This window comes from Eutrema salsugineum, unplaced genomic scaffold (assembly GCF_000478725.1).
Source record: "Eutrema salsugineum unplaced genomic scaffold, Eutsalg1_0 scaffold_2, whole genome shotgun sequence".
Taxonomy (NCBI): Eukaryota; Viridiplantae; Streptophyta; class Magnoliopsida; order Brassicales; family Brassicaceae; genus Eutrema; species Eutrema salsugineum.
Window position 1 is genome coordinate 6953924 of NW_006256829.1, and position 20166 is coordinate 6974089.

At 36.4% G+C, this 20166-nt stretch overlaps 5 protein-coding genes across 6 annotated transcripts; all 5 read left to right on the forward strand.

Annotated features, from left to right (window-relative positions):
- Positions 1-1932: 1932 nt before the first annotated feature.
- LOC18018416 lies at positions 1933-3388 on the forward strand. Its single transcript, XM_006400524.2, has 3 exons — positions 1933-2611; positions 2735-2907; positions 3015-3388. The coding sequence occupies exons 1-3, from the start codon at positions 2066-2068 to the stop codon at positions 3160-3162; spliced, it is 867 nt and encodes a 288-aa protein (XP_006400587.1). The 5' UTR covers positions 1933-2065; the 3' UTR covers positions 3163-3388.
- Positions 3389-5143: 1755 nt separating this feature from the next.
- On the forward strand, positions 5144-10416 carry LOC18018439 (nuclear pore complex protein NUP1). Of its 2 annotated transcripts, none has more exons than XM_024156416.1 (8): positions 5144-5472; positions 6018-6073; positions 6658-6821; positions 7049-7253; positions 7601-7927; positions 8002-8085; positions 8807-9427; positions 9718-10416. In XM_024156416.1, exons 1-8 carry the CDS (start codon positions 5184-5186, stop codon positions 10216-10218), a joined length of 2247 nt encoding a protein of 748 aa, XP_024012184.1. In that variant the 5' UTR covers positions 5144-5183; the 3' UTR covers positions 10219-10416. The 2 variants fall into 2 exon arrangements, with proteins under 2 accessions (XP_024012184.1, XP_006400588.1); XM_006400525.2 differs by having other exon boundaries at positions 9736-10416.
- A 126-nt stretch (positions 10417-10542) lies between these two features.
- LOC18018440 lies at positions 10543-13093 on the forward strand. Its single transcript, XM_006400526.2, has 8 exons — positions 10543-10751; positions 10864-10919; positions 11388-11550; positions 11650-11738; positions 11820-11952; positions 12032-12124; positions 12219-12321; positions 12601-13093. Exons 1-8 carry the CDS (start codon positions 10584-10586, stop codon positions 12993-12995), a joined length of 1200 nt encoding a protein of 399 aa, XP_006400589.1. The 5' UTR covers positions 10543-10583; the 3' UTR covers positions 12996-13093.
- Positions 13094-13508: 415 nt separating this feature from the next.
- LOC18018441 (umecyanin) lies at positions 13509-14784 on the forward strand. Its single transcript, XM_006400527.2, has 2 exons — positions 13509-13821; positions 14107-14784. The coding sequence occupies exons 1-2, from the start codon at positions 13653-13655 to the stop codon at positions 14520-14522; spliced, it is 585 nt and encodes a 194-aa protein (XP_006400590.1). The 5' UTR covers positions 13509-13652; the 3' UTR covers positions 14523-14784.
- A 1579-nt stretch (positions 14785-16363) lies between these two features.
- Positions 16364-18750, forward strand: LOC18018442 (floral homeotic protein PISTILLATA). The gene is made up of 6 exons (XM_006400528.2): positions 16364-16751; positions 17781-17842; positions 17963-18062; positions 18159-18188; positions 18278-18322; positions 18420-18750. Exons 1-6 carry the CDS (start codon positions 16497-16499, stop codon positions 18552-18554), a joined length of 627 nt encoding a protein of 208 aa, XP_006400591.1. The 5' UTR covers positions 16364-16496; the 3' UTR covers positions 18555-18750.
- Positions 18751-20166: the final 1416 nt, after the last annotated feature.

Genomic DNA, 20166 nt, shown 5'->3' on the forward strand with positions numbered 1-20166 from the left:
GTCACAGGAAGCCCACCCAATGAGCATATCCCGTGGGGCCCCCACTTTCCAATCTTTGGACACTTCTTCTTTTGGACATAACACTTATTTATTACTTTTTTGTTTTAATTTCCTTCAATTCGTTAACAGCTTGATTCCAAAAGGAATCACCTCATCAATAATTGACACACCACCCTTTTCTGTAATTTTCCATTTCCGCTGCCTTTTTAACCAATTGATATCGAGGAGGGGATGAATGATATAATTGTGTTTCTTTCATAACAAACAACAAAATTGATATGGATAATTACACATTTCACTTGTTTATATTGTATTCGAACATGATAATGTTTCAAAGGTTCAGGGTCGCCTGCCAATGAAAATTAGCTTGATCTTAATAGCTCATCTTGTTAGGTGGACCGTATGATATCACGACTCTCTGAATATAATGGAGTTGTTTGTTGAACGTTTGATTGAGTTCTAATGTCAGATTAAATGTTTCACTTGATAGTGTTGTCTTCTTGCAATTTTAGTTTCAGAATCAGAGCTTTAAATTTTACTTCTATTCAAATGGTAATAGTATATACCTATATAAAAACAGAGAGTCTTGCAATATGATTTCTTCTTTATAGTATACAAAAATTTGAAATTTACGTTTTTTTAGGTCCATATTTAATACTTACAATATTAATATATATATGTTTTGAAATATATTTCATTTAACCAATCCAAAGGCTAAACATACAAAAGACAGCATTAAGCTAAATGGAATAACAAAAGCACCAGCGAGCGCTTAAACATGGTTAAGACCCTGATAACAGGGTAAACCAAACCAAAGTTGTGAGGTAAACAGAAGCACCAATATTAATATTTCTTACCCAAAAAGGCAAAAACTCACATCCTCTTACATCATAAATTATATAAATCATTATGCTTTTTTCATTTTATGTTTGCAAACGTTTTTTTTTTTTTGTTTTGGACCTAGAGGAGGTCTGGTTTAAAACTGTAAATCATATTAAGATTTGCCATGAAAAGTTGCAACAAAAAAAAAACCCAGCGATTTCGTTAAAAATTGTATAATTTCAGTATGTATCAAAGACAAGAACGTATATAGGTCATGTTATCAACTTAGAATGGGGCCCAAAAAAATCAAAGATTGAAATGGTTATGGGGAAAATTCGTCGATTAGTAGTAGATCGTGAGCCTTGGGTGCACATGGAACCGTGAACCGTACAATCAAAGGAGGACCCACCCACTTGATATACTCATATAAATTACTTTTCATTTTATTGTGTTTGTTTTGAGTTGCACACATATACGTATACACGCATGCTGCAATACATCATACATGACGTTGTGAAACACAACAATAAAATGTTTTGGTCTCACGTGTGATTTGTAGAGAAATATTGGCCATGTACATATTTGGTAATTGTTAACTGCCGTCCATTTGCAAATCCGCGACCTTTGGGAACCAAATTTCACAAGCAGTGAAAGTAAGTGCGGCGTTTGTCACTATATTTCTTCATTTATTTATTTAGGTTAGTTTAAAATGTTCTCAGTTAACCTCAATTTGAATCTTAAAATCAACAATTAGAAAGTCACTTCTCAGTTATAACAATAATAAGGGTTGATTAACACATGATAAAGTTGTTTAAAGGTGAGGAGAAAAAAAAGAAAAAAAAAAAACTTAGTCCTCCTACTAGTACTAACGAACAGAGCAGAAGAATACGCACATTTAATCATACATGAAAAGTCAAATCAAAAATCATTTTGGTACACAACTTGGAGAAAGAAGCTAACCAAAAACTTAAAAACAAAAAAAATATCGAATTAGTTAACAAAAAATAAAATAAATGTGATCAAACTTTCACGTGATGAAAACGTAATAGACGGCTTAGATTGTTTTTCCACTACCTTCCTCACCTAGCGTATATAAGGCACCGTCTTCACTTCTCAATGTTCTCATCGCCCAGCTCATAGGTTACAGCTATAAACCTGGAAAAAAACAAATCTCGATACATTTCTTCTTCTTTCGATTCGTAGAAAGCAAAACCTAAGAATCTCCGACTTAGATCCAGAAAATATGCTACTACGGAGCGCGTCGACGCCAGTTCTCAACTCATTGGTTCATGTCTCGAGTCCAAGGGAATCTCCAATGGAGGAGATTCAACGGCCCAGATCTCTGATGCTCTCTGCATCGTCCTCTTGCTGTTATAGCCCGATGTCTGTTCACTCTAGTGACGAATCTACAAGGAGGATGAAAAGGACGGCGTCAGATAGCGATCTACGACACTTGACGACATCGACGACGAAGCCATCGAGTAGTAGTAAGTTCCTGACCGGTGCTCTGATGGAGGACGTGGAAGAAGGGATCGGATTCGGCCTTATACGCAATTCGTCTTACGATGGTGATTTTGGGCTGAGCTGGGCTTTGGAGGAGGATACTGAGGTTAGTGGCGGTGGTGGTGGGATGATCCACGGCGGAGGAAAGGGAAGGAGCGGCGGCAGATCTGACGGTGGTGATGGAGATGGAGAGAATGACAGCACAGATGTTCACTATCGCAAGATGATTGAAGCAAATCCTGGAAACGGGATTTTTCTCAGTAATTACGCCAAATTCTTGAAAGAGGTACATATATATATTTCTATTCTACCTTCTGTTCTCTTCCCAGATCTGAAGTGAAACTGCTGGTTAGATTGTGATTTTATGAATTATCAAGATTGAGTGTTGATGTGTTATGATTTGAAACAGGTTCGAAAAGATTACAAGAAAGCAGAGGAATATTGCGGGAGAGCAATTCTGACGAATCCTAATGATGGGAATGTTCTGGCCATGTACGCGGAATTGGTGTGGACAGTCCATAAGGATTCATCTCGTGCTGAGACTTACTTCAATCAAGCTGTAGCTGCTGCTCCTGAGGATTGGTAAGTTTAGATTTTTCAACTTTTCAAGCTCTCTCTCTTCTCTTCTTTGCGACTTTTAGTAGTATTTAGTGTGGCTTTTGTACTCATGTACTTTGTTGTTTCTACAGTTATGTACAAGCTTCATATGCGAGATTTCTTTGGGATGCTGAAGAGGAAGAAGAAGAAGAGGAGGAAGAGAGACATGAAGAATTTGAGCCTCAAACTTCTCGAATGAATTTCTTCACCGGACCTTCTCCAATTACAGCCATGTCTTAAGTCATGGTCTCGCATCTTCATCCATTTATTTTTATATAGATTTAGGTAAAACGTGTGTCGTCTATGATCTATCTAACCCTTTTGTTTAATGTGAATTCTTTATTGTTGGCCTCTTATGGGGTATTTCTCTTGCTCAGTGTTAAGAATTTGTCTCAGTTGTAGTAATACCACTGGAAGAAACATAAGAAATGGAATAAAAAGTTTTGCATTTTTTATGGGATGTAAATACCATTGAGGCTTTGATATATTTCTTGACACAAAATAGCGGTGTGGTCTGTGTCTGAAATTTTCTTTAATAACTGGAAATTTAAGGCATACAAATGAATTTAGTTTTCAGGGTATTTGTTTTTAGATGAAACTGACCTATCTCTACAATGAAGCCACACACCTAGCCTGTTAGGCTGTTACAATGGAGTACAACCATGAGTTTTGTGATAAGAGTGATGATTCCAGATCCTTCTATCTTTTGTTTCCCTTCTGATTTAGGAACCATCCCACCTATGAATCTTCAGAATAAAGCCATGTATGATATAGATCATCAAAACCTGTAGCTGGTCGCTTGATATTGCTTTTAACCATCCATCATGACGGAGTCGAACATAGGAAGAATTATCCTATTTTCACAAAAATTTAATTGAACTAGACCTTCTTTTTTTTTTAACTCATTAAAATTTACAAGAATGAAAAGCCCTTTTTTTTTAGATTCAATTTTCGTTTCTGAAAGCAGAAGTGGGTCAAGGGTGGACTGACCACGAGCTCCAATGGCAATTCGGTAACTCAAAACGCGCCTCACTAAAATGGGAACAAGAGTAGGGTGGCAGTAAAGTTCGTGAGCCGTGATCATGTATGGACTACAACCGTTAGGATAGTCCCAAGCTCACAAATACTCACACACTCTAATCGCTTGAGTCGAATAGTTATTTGGGTCTTCAGAAAGATGAGCACTTGTTTAGAGTAAGCATGTAAAGCGGATCAACCCTACACCGTTAAGATAGTCCCACGACCAAGACTGCCATGGCATACCAAACTTACAATCACAAACAAAGTTTATTAAGATTAAGAGTATTTAAAAGATTATTTAATTAACAGAAGAGATGAATATACAAAGGGGATATTTTATTTATATCAAACACTCACAAATTACAAATTACAAATACATAGTGGGTACAATCACAAACAAAGTTTATTAATATCAAAAGTATTTAAAAAATTATTTAAATAACAGAAGAAATGAATATACAAAGAGGATATTTTATTTATATCAAATACTCACAAATTACAAAAACATTCAAACTTTTTCTTATATTCGATTTCATGACTTTACTTGGCTTATTCAAACACTCAAACCTCTTATTTATAGTGATGAAATTACACACATTAATACCTAACTTAGAGCTATTATACACTTGAATACCTAAATTACTCATGCATAATTATTTATTTTTTACTTATTCAACATGTGCATAATTATTTATTCAATAAAAACATGTGGCGGCTTAGTTTTTGACATTTATTCATTCGAAATGTTAACTTTTAAATGTGAAGTATTAATAAGTAAGTCTAGTTAAATTAAAGTTTAAACTCTAATATTAATAACCTTGTTAACTATAAAAGCTAAACTTAAGTTTTGCCCGCCAAAAAGAAGCTAAAAATGAGTAATTTAAAGCCTTTGAGAAATGTAAATGTCCGGAAGTGGAAGCAGCATTGGACGAAGTGTTGTTTTGGGGACTCTACTGATTTCCTATTTTTTTTATCCAGTTTTCATGTTTTTTTTAAAACTCTATTGATTTTCTGGATTTTCTGGATTTTCTGGGAAACGTTTTCCTAAAAAAAAAAAACAAGGGAGTAGAAAAGTGTCAACAAACAACTCGCATGAGAAGTAGAGAACCCTTTGACTTAAAAAAAAAAAATCATAATAATTCTCCGAATATTTCTGCTCAAAATAACAAACAGAAAATATTTATTTATAGCGGGGAAAGATTGAGAAAAAAAAAAAGGAACACTGAAACAAAGAGAGAGACATGGCCACTGAAGGAGAAGCGACGTTCTCTGCGGCGGCTGCAACGTCGAGCGAGGCCGCGAGAGGTATAGGTGGCAAATTGAGGCGGCAAACCGCGAGGAGGCATCCGGCGACGCCGTATTCTCGACCGCCTCAGAACCAGGTTCAACGGAGGCCGTGGATCTCGAGAATCGTAGATCCTGCTTATCGGATTATTTCCGGCGGCGCTACGAAACTACTCCCCTACTTCTTCTCGAACCCAGCCTCCGCTCCTGCTCTTACACCTCCGGAAGATCAAAATCAACATCAAGGTTTATTTTTCGCTCTTTCTAGCTTCGTATAAGACTTGTCTTCCTGGGATTTTCTACTGTTTTGGGGGTGTTGATTATATTAACATATCTCTATGATTGTATTTCCGTGTATACGAGTATCTAGGGTTTTTGTTGAAATTGTTTCAATGCTGGAATTTAGAAGCCGTAATCACCAGGATAGATAGGGATCTTTTGGTTTTGAATCAAGTAAATTATATATGAGTAAAGGCCTTTTTGTTTGCGTTTCGCTCATGATTCTAATGGTCAAGTAAGATGCTCTTGTCACCCAATTTGGTCTTTGTTATCTTTTGTGCTTGTGAGTCTACTTTCACATTATTGTTACTAACTAGCTTTTTAGTATGAAGTGAGTGATGGGTGTATCTTTGCTTGAAAAGTGGGTTTGAACAACAGTTGTCTCATCTTTTGGGGATGTATTTAAATAATAGTTTAGAGAGATGAGTGATCCCTGCTTCTAGTTGTCTAATATAGTCTTATAGATTTCGTTGAAAATGTCACTGTTAACATTTGGCCTCTTTTTCTACTAGATAAGTTGCAGGAAGATCCACAGGAGAATTATCCCAGTATAACACCAAGTTTAAATGTAAGCTCTTTCGACTCCTCTGTCTTTTCTTAATCTCTGATGGAAAATGCCGCTTTAGCTAAGCTGAGTTTTTGTCCTTGCTAAAGTTTTTTTTTTTTGTTTGTCATGTACCATTTATCACACCCCTTGTGCAAATAGCAGCTACAATCTATAAGCATTCTTTATCATGATGAAGTCTTATTCAAATGATTTTTTGCTATATATAACTCTTTGCCCTTGGGTCTCTGTATACATAGATCTCTAAATATCAAGGTACTCTACGATAAGAAACTGTTATTCTCTTAGCGGTATACTTTATGTAGGTCATAAATGGAATAAAGAATGTGTTACCAGAGAAAACAGTCATGCAAGTTTCTTCTGGGAGATTGTCGTAATATTAAAGTATAAAAGTATTCTTGTATCACCTAAGAAAGATGTAATTTTACGGTTCTTGAATTGGAACTTTCTCTTGATTCGGAATAAACTAAAACAATTTTTTTTCTCTGCTATCTGTTATTTCTTCATATGATGCCTGCTTTTGTTGTTATTTGCGGTAGAATGGTATACATCAATTTTTCCATTTATTTGATTTGAGAAATTTGCAGAAACCGGAGTTAGCACCAATTGAAGAGGGAGGTACTAGTAGTACCGCAAATGTGAACGAAAGCAATCTCAATATCAGTGCACAGACAATAGGCAAAGGAGCTTTAAATGATGTCATTGCGATCTCGGAGCTTGAAAGGCTAATGGAAGGAAAAACGTTTTCACGGTATGTTATATCATGTTAGTACATGAGTTGCTTTTTAAATGATGTTTGATCGAAATTTAGTTCCTTTTGGTTTTTATTTTGTTAATGCTTATAGTCATGTCTGGTCAATAGATATCTATTGACTGGCTGCTTATCTTTCCTGGCTTTTCTGCATCTTTCTTTGAAGTTCTGTTTGTTTTTGTTTACATAGACGGCTTTGACACTGACATCTTTTAATCTCTATCCAGGTCGGAAACTGATCGTCTCATAGAGATAATAAATTCAAGGGCTATTGATCGACCTGATGTCACGAGAGACGAGAGAATAGAGATTCCTCTGAGAGAGGAAGCCAAGAAAGATATGAGTTTTCTTGATAAGGGAAAAGAGCCCATTGGTGGCAAGGATGCTACTAGTGAATTTTGGGCTACACCAATCCCACTTGCCAAGTCAATAGTGAGTCGCTTGCTACCTTTTTTTGTTTGGACGTTTTAACGAAACTAGCAATTTACATGGGTTGCTCAGGCTATTCCACTTTGCCAGAAAAGTTTAGTTTGGCAGGCTTTAGAAGTAATTTGAGTATATAAGTTCTTAAGTTATGTATCCAAAAGAATTTGGTCTATGAGGTTTGTGTGAGGTTGGACTATTTGTGAAGTCATATGAAGAAATAGGTAAATAGGTAGAGCTATGTAAGTTCACGTACTTCTTTCATCAAAGAGTTAACTTGTCTTACGTAAGTAGGCCTTATTTATTTTAATTTATAATATACTAACTTTTTCGTCATTTTCTTTTTTTTTTAATAGATTTTTGACGAAGGCAAACAGGTGCGGGATAAAGCTGGTCTATCACCGGTAGAACTCGCTAAGGCATATATGGGAGGCCAGGCATCATCAAGTACGTCCCAAGGTTTTGTAGCAAGAAACGGAAAGAATTGTTTCGACGGGGGTATGCTTGTAGCAAATTCTTCAGTTGCATCACCATCAAGCAAGCCTTCCGCATGTTGGCCTGGTGTCAAGTTAAATGAGCAATGTGGTTTTGCAACTCCTCAAAGCCAACGTGAAAGCTATGGGCTTCAAAATTTTCCAAGGACCCCATATCCTAGATCCATCCTTTCAAGTTCTAAGTCACAGGTGTGTGGAGTTTTTCTGAATACCTTTTTGCTCAAAGCATTTATGTATATTGAACTGTTCCCTTTTTTGCTCAGTTGATGCAATTGCAAGACAATAGTAGCAAGCGCCTGAGCACCCTCCAGTCTCCTTCTCATAGTGTGCAGTCAAGATATGGCCAGGTAAACTCTCTCAGTGGGCTATATAATTTTGATTAGCTGTAATATCTAGTGTGCACGTGCTATTTATTTTTGTTAAGTTAAAGGCAATCTTAATGAAAATATGGTATTCTGCCCGGATGTGTTGGATTCCTGTCTGTGTCCAAGTTATCATGATACACTTTCCCTTTGTATTTCAGCAAGATGTCCTTCATAATCCAATTATATCGTAGTTTTTCAAAATATGTGTCCAAGTTGTTCCGCGGGAATTGTAAAATATACATTTTCTGTTGACCAACTTGATCAGATAGGGTGTAGCTTTTTAAGTGTAAATCTTATTTATTAGGATCGCCTCTCTATCTCACGGTAGATGTTAGTAATTACCACTAGATTGATGAAATCGTTTTCCACTTGCTTAAGCATTGGTTGACTTGTCGTCTAATGTATACTTAAGGTATGTGAAATGATATGGTGGTAGATGTGATTTAGGCAACAGAAGAATAGATCGAGTATGCAGTTGTACAGATGACTAAATTTGTGGACATCTTTGCCTCGACTTTACTGGAGTTATTTTCATTTTACATTCATTATGTTGATCCTCTAGGTCTTGTTAACATTTTTCAAAACTTGATTCTAAATTAGAATCATCACTATGCTGCCTGTTGAATGTTTCTTGGATTCCTTCTATGTGCTGACCCCTATTTTCTTTGTTGAAACCTGATAAATCACTTCCTAATGTGCCCAGCTCAATCTTAGCAAGGGAAGGGATGGTGGACTTTTTGGACCCAGTAGAAGATCTCGCCAGAGCGCGACGATGTCTCCTTATTCACGACCTTTCAGTGGTACATCTCGTTTTGAAAAATCTGCTGTCATGAAGAGCTCTGAAGCAGGAGAATCAAGTAGCCTATCTAAGTCCCAGACAACAACTTATGGTAGGCATAAAGGGTCAGAAGTTGGTACCCCGACTGTGCCTGCACATTCTCGTCAGATTGCTAGGACGATATTGGATCACCTTAACCGGGCTCAGCCGCCCACCCCGAAAAATAAATCTGCTGAGTTAAAGCTTGCCACTTCTTGGAGACATCCACAGTCTTCGATAGATGTTGAAAAAAGCAGCTCGAACATCAACAATGTGAAGAAGGATGTCTCAGCCAAGTTGAATGAAGATGTCCTGAACGTTTTTTCTCATAATTCGCAATCCTCTGCGCCCAAAGTTTCTGCAGTTACCACCAGTGACTCTCAAAATGCAATGGCAAAAAGTGCTTCAGCATCAAATGGAATATTTAGTGGAAGCAGTAGTGGTACCGCACTCCAAAATGAGTTAGGGAAGCCTAAGGGATCTCTTTCCGGAAGCTCACATGAAAAGGTATTTCGAGCACCTGTCTTCTTTTTCTTTACCGCATTTTGCATGAGGGTTTAGGGTTTTGGTTTCGTTGCTGTTATAATGTTTTGACTTTTTGATTGTGAAGGACCTCAAGATATTCCCAAACTTAAGGATGTAAATAAGCCTCATGACGTTTTGCTTCTTTTGTGACTTTATAGTAATCTAGATTTCTTTGGAAACGGGATATACTTCTAACAGTTGGTAATTTTGTGGTAGTCATGTATCTCTGTTGACAGTTTTGAGATTTAAAATTGTGGAAAACTGAATTGCAGTTGGTCGCTTCTTCTCAGGACGCTACAAAAGCTGTTTCCTATACTTTTGGAGGCGATTCCGGAAATCTCCATAAACCACCATCTAATTCACTGGGAAATAATAAACGGGTGCTTCCATCGATCTCAGTATCCAAGCCTTTCCAATGGGCAGGCCCTTCGGGTTCAAACGCTAGCTTCACATTCCCGGTCTCTTCATCTGATGGAGCAACATCATCGGAGCCGACAACTCCATCTATCATGCCATTCACAACAAGTGCAGCGCCAAGTGGTGGTCTTGCCATTACAAGTCGTCATGAAGCAACAAAAGAAGATGAGATTCCTCAGTTTGGTTTCGGCGGTAAGAGAGGAGATAAGCTGCCTCTGGTGTTCGCTTTTCCCGCTACGAGCGAAGAATTGATCAATGAGGATGATGAGAAGTTAGGTATCAAATTCACATTTGGATCTGAAAAGCCAGAGAGAATATCGTTCAGCTCACCAGGAAGTGATGGTGTTTGCTGTTAGAACAAGGACGACGGTCTCTGTTTCATTTTTTTTTTTCGTTTTCCAATCTTTTTGTCATGAAGATTTTGTTCCTTCGGGAGAGATGTAATTCGTGATGCTACTTTTCTGAAACTCCTAAGTTTATTGAAGTCATTCCCAGTATTCAAGGAAGTCTTAAAAGAGTGAAAATAAAGAACAATGTACACGAACGCGATACCTCAGTCATAAGTAAATAACTAATTTACATGTCTCGACGCATGATACAAAGCAAAGTAAAGCTTCTCTTTTGTCTTTTTACAGACGAACACTCGTGTGTGGTGGTGAGTGTTCCTCATCTTCCTTTGAGCTGCCCTTCTTTTTTTTTTGGTTGGGCTTGTTCTCTCCTCATGTGCTCGATTTATGCTGGATTTCAGGTTTTGCAGCCACAGTGGAGAAGGAAGCACACCCGATTTCTACTTCTTGTCAATCCCAACACAAAATTCGCCTTCTTTCCTCGCGCGATTTCTTCTTCGGACAACAACAATGGCTCACTTTCATCCTCCAGACAAAACAACGTATTATTTACTCACCACCATCTCTTATCTCTTTGAAAATCGTATACATTCTCATTCTTACTCACATTCTCATTGGTGGAATTCCACCTTTTTCTCCCCTGTCTTTGAATAGCGAAACTTGGGTTATGATCCTTCAGAGGAACTGTTTGGTGATGATTTCAAGCCCAGGTTAGAGATTCCATAACTCTTTCCATGTCGATTTCATTTTCTTCTGTTCTTCATTTTTGTAATTACTCCACCACATTGAGTCTGATCACACTGTTATGTTGACTTATTATAGTTCTGTTGATACTCTCAGTTTCCTGGAAAAGCTGAACTAAAACTCGAAACCACTTAGATTTACTGTAAGAACCAAACAAACCCAAAGCGGTAATAAAAGCTCAAAGCTTTTTCCCTTTGTTTGAAAAAAACCCATTAAACCTCCAAAGCTCTCTCTAGCCTGGATGACTCCATGCTTATCCTTATTTGTACTAAAACGTAAAAGCAAAGCACTTCGAAGAACATGAAATAAAGAAATGAAGATCCTTAATGATTTCATAAATCAAGAAATTAACCATGGCCAAGATGATTAACAAAATCTTTTAATACATAATTTGATTGAACATCAAAACGTGCTATTGGTGATGGTTTCTTCAGGAATGTATCTGGTGATTCTCGCGAGCCGAGGTCATGGTTTGGTCCCAACGGTCAGTACATTCGAGAGCTTCCTTGTCCTACTTGTAGAGGAAGAGGTTATACTTCATGCTCAAATTGCGGGATCGAGAGGCCGAGGCTGGATTGCCCTCAATGCAAAGGAAAGGTACTTAAAGAGTTTATGGCTTCTGAACAGATTGACTTCAAACTTTTGAGTAACAAAACACTCTTTCCTCGTTATTGAACTATGCTTAAATATGTGCAGGGCATAATGACTTGTCTCAGATGCTTGGGAGATTGTGTCATCTGGGAAGAATCAATCGATGAACGACCTTGGGAGAAAGCTAGATCAAGGTAGTGTGATTCAAGAAGAGTTGACATCTCAACTCTGTTTATTGTTGACTAATAAATCTCTTCCTTTTTCTTATGACTCAGTTCTCCATTTAGAGTAAAGGAAGACGATGAGGTTGATAATTTAGAGATAAAGTTCAGTAGAAGAGGCAAATCTAAGCGGATTTACCAGTCACCGCCTCCTGAAGTTGGACAAAAGATCAGCCGATCTTTAAAAGTTAGTTTCAGAAATTCTTCATGATATTATAATCTCTCCATGGGGGATTGTTATATTCAGTTTCAATATGCTTTTATAGAGTCTCAATGCCAAGACCGGACTTTTTAGTAAGCGAATGAAGATTATACATCGTGATCCCGTGCTTCATGCTCAAAGGGTAGCTGCAATTAAGGTCAGTAATCAACTCCATTTGTTTTAAACACTAAATTAACATGGAACAACTTTTGATTTTTTCCTTGATTCTGCTAAGTGTTATTGTGCTTTAGAAAGCTAAAGGAACACCATCTGCTAGAAAGCATGCGTCCGAATCTATGAAAACTTTCTTCAGTAACCCTGAAAACCGTGAAAAGAGGAGCTTATCCATGAAAGGTACATCTGAGTTTCGTAGCTCAATTTATAGCTCCTTTATTATTGTTGCTGGAACTTTCTCTGCTTGCATTTGCTAGTAATGTGAGATGAATTAGGTTCAGGCCTGTTACTTTAAGTAGCAGTAGTATATCGTTGGATCACACTGGCACTGAATATTTCGTTAATGTGGGTGTCAGCGAATAGAAATAAAGGTTTTGCTTTTCTTTTCCTGGTGACAGATTCTTGTGCAAGCCATGAAATGGTAAAGAATCATTTTTCTAAAATAATTCTCATTTTCAGGAATTAAATTTTACTGCAAGAACTGCGGAGAGGAAGGCCATAGACGCCATTACTGTCCAGACCTGGAAACTGATGTGGACAGAAGGTATAAGTGTCGGGTTTGTGGCGGGAAAGGCCACAACCGAAAGACCTGTCCTAAGTTGAAATCAATGGTCACTAAAGGCATTTCCACAAGGTATCACCGATGTGGAATATGCGGTGAGAGTGGTCACAACAGTAGAACATGCCGGAAGCTGACAAGGGTAGTGAAACCGAGTGACGATTCCGGGGAAGATGGTGTTGGGAAGAGAGGGTATGCTTGTGGGTTCTGCAAGAAAAAGGGACATAATGTGAGAAACTGTCCAAGTAAACGAGTATCAAACAGTGAATCTTGCTTAGAGCAAGAAAGTTCTTGATCATGTTTCTTTGGTTAGGTTTGGTTTTGCTTTGAAGCAGAAATAACCAATCACTTTTAAGGGATAGATATATTTCGGTTTAGAATCAAACTTTGAGTCCCTGAACGGTCTTTCCTAACTTCCCCCCCCCCCCCCCCCAACATTAGTATTCTCTTATCCATCTCAATCGGTTATTATTAGGATGTTATATTTAGTATGAACGCTAAAATTATAATCAAAAAGCCAAAAAAGTAATTAGTCACGTTATCTTAATTAGTGGATCAAAATTTAGGAACGGAGAATAACTTTACGCGCTAAAAATAACAACAAAGAAAGAAGAAAACAAAAAAAAAAAAGCTAGGCAGACAAAATTGACCAAAGGTGAGAGATAGAAATATCCAAGATGGATTTATTCAACAACTACCACACACACACAGACAGAGACACACCACGTACGCGTCTTCCCGTATCTTGCGTCAATGACCCCTTAAGAACCTCTCTCTGTGTCCCTATATATATAATAAGTCTCTCCTTTACGACTTTTGAGCCACAAGACACAAAAGAAAAATCAAAGGGGTCATTAAATATCTTTTCTATAGACGACATATCAAGTTATCAACCAAGAAAAGAAATTAAAAGAAGGGGGGTGACCTGAGTTGTTTCAACACAAACACAAAAATGACCGGAGTTTTCAAAACGGTGACGTTTATGGTTTTGGTTTTCGCTGCGGTTGTTTTCGCAGAGGACTACGATGTCGGTGATGATACGGAATGGATAAGACCTACCGAGCTCGAGTTCTATACTAACTGGGCTGCCGGTAAAACTTTCCGTGTCGGCGACGAGCTCGGTGAGTTTCATATGTACTTTGTGTTCTGTTTCAGTCCATATTAAGTACGTGTCGGTGATTGTTATGTCTTTGTTTCTATTTTTGTTGAATAGATTTGTTATAAAAAAACAAAAAGATCAAGTGCGTTTGCACACACTGATGTTAATAGTTCACACTTTTTTTTGAATAAAGGCATAGGTCACGCAGAGATCAAATCTGAAAGACTCTGACTATATATATGTGCATTTTTTTTTTTCATTTTATTGTTATGATAACAATTTTTTGTGTATGATTATGATCACACAGAATTTGATTTCGCTGCTGGGAGACATGATGTGGCAGTTGTAACAAAAGATGCATATGAAAACTGCGAGAAAGAGAAACCAATCAGTCACATGACGATTCCTCCGGTCAAAATCATGCTAAACACCACCGGACCACAATACTTCATCTGCACCGTCGGTGACCATTGCCGCTTTGGTCAAAAACTTGCCATCGATGTAGTCGCTGCTGGTGGTGGAGGAAGCCGTGGCGGTTCTACCACCCCAGCACCTGGTGCCGGAGGCACCAACTCCACCACCCCAGGAGCCGGGACCACTACACCTTCTGGTCCTACCGGGACCACTACTACTACACCTCCGGCTGGAAGTGGTGCTGCTTCTTCGTTAGGTGGTGCATCTGTTTTGGTCGCCTTTCTTTCTGCTCTTGTTGCTCTCTTTTAAATTTCATTAGACTTGAGAGAGATATTGAGTTAAATCAATATGTATGTCTAATTTGTTTCAGCTTTGTTAGACGTACGTGAGTTTCATCATAGTCATGTGTTTTCATATTCTTTGTGGGAATAATTAAGACTCGTCTCTCTGGTCATAATTTGACGCTTTTACGTGGCGAATCAATTATGGCTTTCGACAAGTTTTAATATTAGTAATATGTGTGTTTGATATATGATTACTCGGTTATAAAAATAAGATTCGTTTGTCCATATCCATAGATCATCATATTTTTTTCATGGAATATTTTCATTCTCTTGATTCAGGTTGTTTATTTTTCGTTACATTTTCAATCACTCACGAATGCAAAACATTAACCGATTGTGAACCTAAGTTTATAAAAAGTATAGTTGATCTACAAGTTCAATTTATATCAATATGGTACGTTTCTGTTTCGGTAGAGACGTAACCCACAAAAATTCACCATTGGTTGAAATAAGTACAAGGGATGATGCCAAAAGAATGCTCGTAATATCTCATTAAAGGTTAAGGTACCAAATTTTCTTAAACTTTACCAAAATGATACCTCGATCGTTAACCTAAGCTAACAGACTAACAATTCGCGACATAAAACTATTTCGGTTTCAAACCCGGAATTGCTTGATTACTTTCACCTCTTATACGTAAATTTCACTAGCTCACACTTATTCGCGTTTCTCTCGATTTTCTTTCTCGGAATCTATCTGAAACTATTAATGACAATCCGAAATTTTCAGGTAGATGATTATTTTTTAAGCTAGTAAACGTTTAGATAGCATAAAATTACGTCATCTCGTTTAAAAGTTTTAGATGGTAGACACCGGATTGTTCTTTGGTTAGCGCCAATATCTCACATAAATGATCTATAACTCACAAAGTGTGACAGCATAATACCACAAACTTCAACAAGAACTTGACACGTGTCTGATTGACGTGATTTTAGAAAAACCATAAAACTTGTTTTGTTTTCAACAACCAATTACATTTCTTCCTTAATACCTTAAGCATGATAACTTCCAATGGCTATACCAGAGTACATGTAGTCTTCGGTAATTGAACTGTTTCCTGCCATTTTTTCTATCTTTCTTATCAATCTGGATTTAACTTTAAATACATTTATTTCATTTCATACACAACATGATATCTTCATATATTTTAATAATTTAATTTGTTTTGAGTTTGATTAATATAGTGTAGCTACGATATTCGATAAGACCTATATATAACATAGAGTCCTTGAAATAGCAAGTCTTGGAATTACCAAAGTAGAACCTGTAAAAAAAAGTATGGCGACTTATTTCTACAGTAGCTTTTGGTTTAAATTCTACAAAGTTGCAAAACGTTATGTTGCTTCCAGTTAATTTAGGGTCAATTTGTTAGATAGACAATATAGTTTTTGCAAGATGATTCATATGAAGATTAACCTTTCTACATTACTTAAAAGAAATTCAAATTAATCTTTATCTACAGTACATTGAAGAAAACATACTACGAAGAGACCAAGGGTTAAAAAACGACACTTTAACCTATCAAGAGACAGAGACAGAGATTATCAAATCAAATGAAAGCAATAAACATCAATCATATGCAAAGAGTGTTAAGTAAATTATCTAATTTTGTTTCAACTTTATTTTATTACGTTACTTCAAAAGGAGAGAGAATAGAGTTGGCTATGACTATGTGTAATAAGAGAAGCACAAAAACAAGCCTTCCATGACTGTGCCATCAAGAAAGTAGCTTTGTTTTCCATCCCAAACTGTCAAAAGTCTCTCTTCACCTATAGCTTAATCAAACACTTTCTCTCTCTCATCAATGTTCCTTTGAGATCAATTCTCCTCCTTTACTTCTTCTTCTTCATATAAACGACATATCCTCTCCTCCACATCTGAACAATTTCATAGCAAACCCTAAAATTGAGAAAGAGAGTTAAGTGATAGAGAGAGAAAGATGGGAAGAGGGAAGATAGAGATAAAGAGGATAGAGAACGCAAACAACAGAGTTGTGACGTTCTCAAAGAGGAGGAATGGGTTGGTGAAGAAGGCGAAAGAGATTACAGTTCTTTGTGATGCAAAAGTTGCTCTCATAATCTTTGCAAGTAATGGTAAGATGACTGATTATTGTTGTCCGTCCATGGATTTTGGTGCTATGTTGGACCAATACCAGAAGCTATCTGGCAAGAAACTATGGGATGCTAAGCATGAGGTACTCTCTCTCTCTCTCTCTCTCTCTCTCTCTCTCTCTTTATTCATCATCTAATTAAAGTTTCTTTTGTCTCAAAAATATTCTATGGCCAAAATCGTGAAATGGGTTTTCAATTTCTTTGCCAAAAACATGTCAAAAGACCATTGCATCTTGAACCCTAGACGCAGATCTACTATAGTGTTTTGTCTCAAAAACAAATATTCTGTGCTAAATATCGTAAAACGGGGTAATTTAATTTTCTTTGCCTAAAATATGTCAAAAAGAAAAACCTCGAACCCTAGATGCAGATCTACAAAGGTTTCTTTGTGTTTGTAGCCTTCCAAGCCTCTTTATTGATTCTCTTGTACTCAATAAGACATGGAGCCACAAAACATGGAAGTTATTCTCTTCTTTCCTTTTGGTTTTCTTTATTCGTGCGTAATTGGTAAGATCTTGAATATATTCTAGAGTATATCTAAACATGTATCCAGTATCCACCAACTGCGTTATGAAACCACCAAGACTAAATCTTAAACGAGTTAGATCCATAAAGTAATTCAGTTGTTTAGGTTATGGGGTCGCTGAGAGAAAATCTGGGATGTGATATTACTGAGAATGTCTGAACAGTTTTACTGATTTACATTTGTGGCTTTGAAAACTATTGAAATCTGGGAAAGTACTGTTAAATAGGTTTTTAATTCAAATATTATATATTATTAATTAATTAGCTCTGACAATCGTAGGTTTAGTTCTCACAAATGAGATATATCTCTTTACAGTAATAAACATACAGAGGGTTGTATACCATTTAAGTCACTGCCTAATAATAGTATTTAAGTGTATGTATATATACATATACATATATATATACACATATAGTGTTCTGCATGAAACATGAAAACTTTTCTTGGGTAACCAGATCTGTTTCTTCAATATTTTTCAGACATATTTATCTTTCGTGTATATATAAGTGAACTTTATGTTTGATCTAAATTCTTAAAACCCAGTATTGCTCATCTAACTCATATGCTGAATAATTTTGGTCTCAAGAACCTCAGCAATGAGATTGATAGGATCAAAAAAGAGAATGATAGCTTACAATTGGAGCTCAGGTCAATATCCTTCACCCTTCACTGCCATATCTTTACACATGTATATATAAACATTTGATAAAAATGATGTTGAAATATATATCAACATAAATATGAAATGCATAGAAATTGTGAATACAGGCATTTGAAAGGGGAGGATATACAGTCTCTCAACTTAAAAAACCTGATGGCCGTAGAGCATGCCATTGAACACGGACTAGACAAAGTCCGAGAGCACCAGGCATGTATACATCGCTACATAAACTCTTAAACATGTATATTATGTGTATATTATCAAAAATCACAATTGACTCTTAATTTTGTCTGTTTGGCTCAGATGGAGTTCCTCATGACAAAGAGGAGAAATGTGAGCACATAACCGATTAATATACTTTACCATTTAGCTTTCGGATTGTAAACATGTATTAATGCTTAGATCAAACATTTTTTTGGCAGGAGAAAATGATGGTGGAGGAGAACCGGCAACTCAATTTCCAGCTGGTATGTACAAATAATAGTCATATATTCATACAGACCTTAATAGCGTATGATTATGTTTCCGTTTTGAGATGTAATAGATATGGTTTGGTAATTGCAGCAACAGCAAGAGATGGCTATAGCTAGCAATGCGAGAGGAATGATGATGAGAGATCATGATGCGCAGTTTGGATTCAGAGTGCAGCCGATCCAGCCAAATCTTCAGGAAAAGATTATGTCTTTGGTCATCGATTGATTCATCAGGATTTGCAATCACATCACCAATCTACTATGACCTACTTCGTGGTCCTTTAGTTTGTCTTTATGAATCTGTGTGTCGTCCTTTTAATCTCGAGCCATATATATATACTCTCTATCTGACTTAAAAACTTAAGTTGTGTGTGCGTTGTTTGCTTATGAACACTATGTATTAATATTATTGGTTACGTTGTCTGCTTAAACGTTTGAAACTAATTGCTTTTGTGTTAAATCTAATTATTCCGTGTTATTTTACATGAATCGAGATTTAAGAAGCGATTTTTATTTTTAAACTTATAAGTGGCTTCCGTATTAAAATATTTCCGGACCACTTGGATAAATATAATATGCTAAGGACCACTATTTAATTAATGCAAAAAGTGGCTATTTTGGAATATTTTTTGTTAAAAAACTAATTAAGGCGATTAGAAAACATATATACAAACCCGCGAGACTTGAGATTCACGATATGTGTAAGCGATGGCAAGCTAGGTCACTTACTCACCACTATAATCGGGTTCTCTCTCGTCATTCTCACCTCAACCGAGAGAGATCCATTTTTGCTGAATAAACATTTTGTCTCGTCCGTTTTCGTAAACCGAACATTTTATTCTGATTTTTAGCAATAATCAATGTATAGAATTGCGTACCCTATATTTTTTATGTGCGGATTTTCAGAAATCAGATTAAAAAAAAAATGTCTCTGACAATCCCCTATCGCCCAAGTCATGTATGAGGCGAACCATTGGATCCAATTTGGGCGATTTTCTAACTTTTATATTCTCATAAGAAAATAAATTCAAGTTGTTATACAAAAATTAAAAATAAATACAAATTGATTTGCTTTCCCAATCACACTCTTAACAAATCATTCGTTGCAAGCGAATCATTCATCGCCGAATATTTCATTTTCTGTAGCTATCAGAGTATTATCTATAGGGAACAAAATACAGAAGGGAAAAAAAGGAAAGATCAAATTATTCATTTTCGTGAGTTACCCTCTCTCTATTTTATTTGATAAAGTGACATTTTCTACAAAATAATGGGCCCATGCAGCCGCACAATGCCACAATCACCGATATCTGTTGTAGCAAGTTGAACTGCAAAGATAATTTAGCCACTTGTATGACGCTATGCGGTTTTACAATATTGATAATATATATCTTTTAATATTAGTAATTTAGCCACAATCACCGATATCTGGTGAACAAGGTGATGTCAGTCTATTTTTGTGTGTGTTTGTATTGTTGTTTTGATCTGTTTCATTCCGTTAAATCGATTAATAAAACAATATCCAAATTTCACATTCAAATATTATTCTTAAATATTGATACATTGTTTTTCCGTGATGTGCTTCTTCCTGATTGAAGAAATCTGTTTTTTCAATTCTTTTGGTAACAAATCAAATTTTTCTTTAGGAATTTTTGTTCACCATTAAATAAGATAGTAGCAATAGCTAGTAACATAAAAAAAATTGTATCAATACTAATATGTAGACACTATCAGAAGTAAGTTATAAGTTATAACCATATAGATTTATAGATGTCAATATCATTTTATACAATGATAAATCCATAAAACTACGTATTAGGTTACAAGTTAAAAGAAAA